The sequence below is a fragment of the Tarenaya hassleriana genome, unplaced genomic scaffold, assembly GCF_000463585.1.
Source record: "Tarenaya hassleriana unplaced genomic scaffold, ASM46358v1 Cleome1, whole genome shotgun sequence".
Lineage (NCBI taxonomy): Eukaryota > Viridiplantae > Streptophyta > Magnoliopsida > Brassicales > Cleomaceae > Tarenaya > Tarenaya hassleriana.
In genome coordinates, this window is record NW_010960187.1 from 1586818 (window position 1) to 1593600 (window position 6783).

A 6783-nucleotide genomic window follows, 5' to 3' on the forward strand; every position below is an offset into this window, starting at 1 on the left:
TGTTTTTTTTTTTTTTTTTTTTTTGTAATGGTAAATCATGGGAGTCATCTTTTCTTTTTCTTTCAAGGGGTTTTTGTACCATGCGAGGAATTTTTCATCGTGAAGTAAGAATAATCAGTGATTTGATTGGGAGAGAGTTGTTTCTTGGTATCACGGCCTTTACGTCGAATTAGAACCCTTGTATCATTTGGTTCTGTTTCTAATGTTATTTTGGTTTTGTTATATGAGTAACTTGAAAACCAATTTTGATTACAGTTTGGATTGGCCGGTTCGGTTTCTATTTTGGATTTCCTAGTTTTTTGCTCTCTTCACGTAAATTTAATCCAAATCCAAAACCGGGTTTTGTCCGAGTTCCGGTTTTATCCGGTTAGGGCCGGTTTCGGGATATTGGTTTAAACCCGAACCGGATCATGTTACGCGCACATACACTCACGTGTATCACACGCGTAAAACTATAGAGTCCGTGGCAACTTCCAAAAATTGGACTTCTCGGAGATGATACGGCGGCGTTTTGTCAGTTCAAAGGGCAAATCCGTCTTCTTGCATCTCTTTTTGTTTTAAATAATATCATCGTCGTCGTCGTCTAACAATCAGAGGCTTTAAGAAGAGTTTCAAGTTTTCTTCCTCTAGATATTTTTTCTCGGACCCATCAGATGAACTGCCTACAGAATCTCCCAAGGTTCTCGCTTTCCTCAGATTTCTTTAGATTTGGATACGGGTTCTTTGGTTTTGCTTTTTTTCCCCCCGACTGAACTGGTTCTTTTTCTTTTTCAAAATTTTCATTTCATTTGTTGTTTCTGTTGATCATCAGATCCTCAGCTTCAGCGTTGCTCAGCTTCAGGGGAAATGAGAGAAGCGCTCCTTTGGATTCCGTGAAGATGCTGGTACGAACTCCTTCACCGATTTACCAGGAAATTAGAAATAATTTCTCTGTTTAAATTTCCGTAAATAATTTGCAGGGAATGATCAAAGCTGCTGATCCTAGTCTACGAGTCGTTGTGAAGGTATAATACCTTACTTATTTAAGTATTGAAGATCTTAGTTCTATGTGGAGTTCTTACGGGAGATTATTGAGCTTGAGCACAAATGCGAGTCGTAACTAGTAAGAGTGAGACTGGCATTTGTTGATCATGGAAATCGAATTTCATCATCTGGGTCTCTGTTGGATTTTACTTAAATGCAGCTTTTCTAAATCGATCGATAACTTATGTTGGTCTCTCTTTAATATTCGTTCTCATTCTGTCTCAATCTGTTAGCTTGGATTTGGTATATGTGCTTTCTATTATATGGGAGTTGAATGAAGTGTTTACTAATCCGCTTCCAGTGGTCTGTTTGTTGGTATAGTCAAACATTCTGATTTTATTCCCTGTTTCCTCCGAGGATCTTCAAATTTGACTGGTTTTCGCTGTGATAATTCAACACCAATCAAGTTTACATGCCTTACAAACTATGAATTATTTAATCATGTAATTTTCTTCACGAAGATTCGAGAAACGGATACAAATGGAATCTAGTTTATCTGCTGCTGTTTGTCGTTGTCTCATTTGCACGAAAAAATGAGTTTTCTTATTTACATCCTGAGAAACGGAATAAAAAAAACCAAGACAGATGAGTTCTGTAATACTGAAATTTTCTTCTCTTTTTGTTTCATTGATCTGTAGTCCCACTCGTTCTCATAGTTCACCATTTACTATGCTGCTTGTGATTCGTTTAGTAGGCTGTGAGCAGTGCACTGTACACCAACGTATAGATAACTCTGCTTTCTATAATTGTACTTGTCTCGTCTATGAGCATATCAAGATAAAAATAATGAAAGTGATAAGGACTGAGAGTCAAGGAAGAATCTCAGAGTCAGGTTATGATTAACATTCATTTGTTTCTTTATCTTTAGTCTATGTGAACTTTGAGTATGGACATTGAACAGCCAGTGAATTGCTATAAGATAAATCTTTTTGTATTGCTCTATTTGAAATTTATCAAAATGCTTTGAGTTTAGGCAGTTTCAGGCTCAAAATCCAGCTCAGAGATGAGCGATGTCTCCAAGGAAGAAGAGAAGTCTGAAGTATACAGCCATAACATGACAGAGGCTATGGGTGCTGGTAAGACACTTTTTCCTATTTGATTTATTACAGAATCTATGAAGAGAACTTATGCAAAGTAAACATTTCTGATCTTGATGTTTGGAAATTGATGGGGTTTTAAGATAATATTTGTTATTACCTGCTTTTGGCTTGGCTATATTGCCTATCTAGCTATCATTTGTACCATTGGTAAACTCAAGAAAGCAGTTTTTATTGGTCTACAATGTTCTGTTTTTGAACATAACTTGTACTTTTGTTGCTAGACATTGTGTTTGAGATACTGATTAGTTTCTATGGCTTTTCATTTCAGTTCTTACTTATAGGCACGAGTTAGGAATGAACTACAACTTCATTCTGCCAGATTTGATTGTTGGATCGTGCTTACAGGTTTTTGTTCTTTCAATTAAAACACTGAATTTTTTAGAGGCATTATCTATCTTTACTTTGTTTACTTGTCTCTCTTTGTTCTGCTTGATTGATAGACCCCTGAAGATGTTGATAAGCTTCGTACAATTGGAGTTAAGACCATATTCTGTTTGCAGCAAGATCCAGACTTGGAGTATCCTTCAAATTCTTACTTCTTACCCCATGTTTTTAGAAATTTTAACTTTCTTCGTATTGGGGTCCAGGTGAGTCCTTGTTAAATGTTGTCTTGGAAAAAAAATGAATTACCATGTTCCTTGACCATTGTTTCCAGATATTTCGGAGTAGATATAACCAGCATTCGAACATATGCTAAGAATTGTGGTGACATCGAACATATCCGTGCTGAAATAAGGTTAGATCTTGTTAATTAAATTATTATGCTTTTAGTTTTCATGTTTTTACCAAAAGGGAGAAGCAATATAATTTTGTAAGCTATGATGGATCATATAATAAAGAGTGTGAAATCTCCGTCCTCGCTCAAAGTTTTTACTCAATTATTTTCCACGTTTTATTCATGGTGCCTTTTTTAAACAAATTTTCTATATTTCTAAACACTTGGTAGGTGAAACCGATGTGGTATCATTTTCACATGTGAAGGTGTCCATGAGCACATGCACAGATAAAGTCACCATGCACTCACGTTCACAGCACTTAGATGAATGCTTGTTCCTTGAGCATTCTTGGGCTTGATCTATCATAATCTTTGATGTAATAGAGATTTCGATGCATTTGACTTGAGGATGCGTCTTCCAGCCGTGGTTAGTAAATTATACAAGGCTGTAAATCGGAATGGAGGCGTCACATATGTGCACTGTACTGCTGGTCTTGGAAGAGCTCCTGCTACTGCGGTATGCTGCTCATCAGTTATATTGATGTGGTTTTCTCTTTTACCTTTGTTCTTTTTTTTAGAAAAAAAAAATTGGCACTTTAGAATGGGATATACATTCTTCTGTTCCTATGAAAGACAGTGCATTTGTCTTTTTTGTTAGAAATTTTCCTATTTACAGTAACAAATGTTGAGAGAGGAGGAAATAAAATTTGGAGCCTAGCTGCTACAAAAGAAAGATAATTATATTGACCACTATCTTCCAATATCAAGCTTGCATGAATGGAGTGCTATCTGATATTGAACATCTATCTTTTAGTTCTCTCTGAAGAAACTTAGAATCAGTACGGATATGTGGTATTTAATCATAGTCTTCAATTTTATTTGTCTATGTAGGAACGAGCAATTTTTGAACTAAGTTATTTATCGCTACTACTATGATAATAACGGCAATATATATTAATTACAGATGGCATACATGTTCTGGGTGCTAGGCTATAACCTTATGGAAGCTCACAGATTACTTACAGTAAGACGCTTCTAAACTCGATGAAGGTTTCTGTTTACTCTCCTTATTGATGTTTGTCAATTGCCAATTCTCTCTAAATGATATTCTTGATAATTGATACTTGTCATAATGTTAGTGAAGTTATTGCCAATTGGAATATATGAGTTGCACGTTAAAAATCAACCAGGCCAGTTTTCGCAAACTTTCAAGATGAACACACTATGGCATTATCCAAGTCCAGGAATGGTTTAGAATTTAGACGGTTAAGTTTCCTATCTTCTGATGGCTAGCAAGGAAAATAGCCCATAATTTATGATTAGTTATTGTTCTATGCAACATCTCTGAAACTGAAAGATTTCTTGCAGAGCAAACGGTCATGCTTCCCAAAGTTGGATGCCATTAGAGGTGCAACAGCTGATATTGTAAGCTATCTTTCAACTTTAAAATGCTTTTGAATGTGCTAAAAAAAATACACCTTTTGGATTTTGGCTCAGCTCTCGAATTAACATGGCACCACATGTATTGATGATTTTTTTTTTCGTTCAAACAGAATTACATGAATATAATGCCTAATTTAATGGCTTACTGGTCATTTTTCAAGTAATATAACCACAGGGGTTGAAACTAGGACTTTCACTTTAAAAATATGCTTTTCCTATTATATGGATTTGTACACAGAAGCTGATATTTCTCAATATTATTGCATCTAACGGTCTATTGATTATTTGTTGTGAATAAGAGTGAGTCTAGGGTAAATAGAATCTAGCATTCACACATTTATCAGAACATTACAAGTTCATTGGTGTTTATCTATTTCCTTTATTCTTGCTTATGTATTTTATCTTTTTGTGGGTAAAGCTTGTAATTTGTTTCTTTGACATAAAAGCTTACAGGACTAAAAAAGAGTACCATTACTCTGTCATTGAAAGACGAGGGGTTCTCAAGAGTGGAAATTTCGGGCCTTGACATAGGATGGGGACAGGTTTGTATTTCTTATTTACGTTAGACAGATTATGATTTTGTGTTCGTTTAGTACAGGCTATCGTATAAGCTTTACAGCTACAATGCTCTGTTTCTCATCGGAAATTTAGATGTCCCGATTATAAGCAAAAGAAAAACATTGTTTCTGATTCTGCGAAACTAAAAAACTCAGCATAGGAGTTGTTTATCAAACCAACTGTAAAATGTTTCTCAAATCTCTATGCTAATACTTGTGGGAATTTGGATTTTCAGGCTATGATGCTAATTGTGGGTTTTTGATAAATTTCAAAGTAAACTGTCCCTGAGTGCTTTAATCACAAGTGTGTCTGTGTGTATATATGCATGTCACATCTTAACTAACATTTTCATAATTTTGATTTCTGTTCTGGGTTTGATGAATCTGTTTATCCCCGCATGTGATTCACCTTTTTTTTATGTTGCGGCGTAGTTATCTGAATTTGGCAACGTGTTATGTCAAACCTCAGATTGACAAAAATAACATATTGAAGAGAAATTCTATTTACCGTCCAAATTATTCATTTTGTTCTAAGATCATATATTATTGTATATGTGCAAATTTCCGTTTCTGTTTCGACGGTTTTCTTTCCCTTTTTTAGAGGATACCCCTAAAACTTAAAGAGGAAACAGGCATATGGAGTTTGAAGAGAGAACTGCCTGTAAGTCCCAATTGTCTAAATCTTGTTTTGAGCCCTGGATCATGATTTTGATTTTGATTTTGATTACTTTTGGAACTTCACAAGTAAAAGTTTTGGTGGAATCTCCTAATAGGGTAAGTTCTAATATGGCAGGAAGGACGGTATGAGTACAAATACATCATAGATGGTGAATGGATACACAACAAGCTCGAGCCTTTTACACCTCCTAACGACGATGGGCATGTCAACAACTACGTGGAAGTAAGCACAGAGTTATTTTTCATGTTTATGTTTTATGGTTTAGACGTTCTTCCTCACCAGTTATAAAGTAATTACAGTTCATAGGGTTTTACCATTTTTATGAATTCGATGCACTCTGGGTTAAGTTTAATCTCGGGGTTTTACAGGTAGTCGATGAAGATCCAACGGGTGTGGAAGCTGTAACTCGGAAGAGATTATTGAGCGAAGATCCAGAGTTGCTGGAGGATGAACGGCTGAAACTGATACAGTTTTTAGAGGCATATCCTGAAGAAGGTTGAAAGTGAAAGCACATCTACATATTCTCAGACCTACCATTTAAAAAAATGTAATAATTGTGCCACAAAATTCTCTGTCAATGTGGCAATTATATGAAATCAGAAGCCGATCCCATCTGGATGTAGTTTACGGACATGAATATGTATACAACATAGTATCTCATGCACATACATATGTAAAAAGATTGTGGTTTCTTATACCTGGATTCGTATGTTGAGCACCCAAAGGGGGACAGACTGTAAATAGTATTTTTAGTATTAATCTAACAGATAAGCAATTATGTCTTCATTATTATCAATGAACAGTTCCCTGCCGAAAAAAAATACAGCTAAATTTTGTATTGTGAGTTTGAGTTCCAAAAACATAGTACTGTAGAATACAGAGTAATTATAACTGAAAATCACACATTGCAAAACTTTTGTCCTGTGAGTACTCAAAAGTCTTCAACTTCACTTGATGATCTGATGAGCTTTTCCTCTGCTTCTGCTTGTGTTTGGAGGATTTGCGGCAATGGTGCACAGATTTTGAGAATCTGTATGAACCAATAAAGGGTTGGATATACGATCTCAGGATATGAACAAAAATTAGGACAAGAAAGAGAAGAAAGAAGACATATATCTCAAGCTTGCTGTCGGAAACAGATACAAAGAAGTTCTATATTTCTTCTTTGCTATCTCCAAATGTAAAATTAGAAGACTTTGAAACAAAGCTTCAATAAAATGTTCGGAGGGTCTTACAATTTGCAGTGTGGGGAAGGGGGGGGGGGGG

At 35.6% G+C, this 6783-nt stretch overlaps 2 protein-coding genes across 2 annotated transcripts in view; one reads left to right on the plus strand and one right to left on the minus strand.

The window, feature by feature from the left end:
* The first annotated feature begins 578 nt into the window (after positions 1 to 578).
* Positions 579 to 6214, plus strand: LOC104802452 (phosphoglucan phosphatase DSP4, chloroplastic). The gene is made up of 14 exons (XM_010526109.1): positions 579 to 679; positions 812 to 884; positions 960 to 1004; positions 1997 to 2099; positions 2392 to 2468; positions 2564 to 2640; positions 2779 to 2859; positions 3223 to 3355; positions 3803 to 3862; positions 4207 to 4263; positions 4728 to 4823; positions 5440 to 5499; positions 5632 to 5739; positions 5886 to 6214. Exons 1-14 carry the CDS (start codon positions 654 to 656, stop codon positions 6015 to 6017), a joined length of 1128 nt encoding a protein of 375 aa, XP_010524411.1. The 5' UTR covers positions 579 to 653; the 3' UTR covers positions 6018 to 6214.
* A 111-nt stretch (positions 6215 to 6325) lies between these two features.
* Positions 6326 to 6783, minus strand: part of LOC104802594 (RNA pseudouridine synthase 5) — a 4842-nt gene continuing 4384 nt past the window's right edge. Inside the window, exon 14 of the mRNA XM_010526305.2 lies at positions 6326 to 6547. Within this exon, the coding sequence (XP_010524607.1) occupies positions 6449 to 6547 (99 nt within the window). The 3' untranslated portion in view covers positions 6326 to 6448. The remainder of the gene's footprint in view (positions 6548 to 6783) is intronic.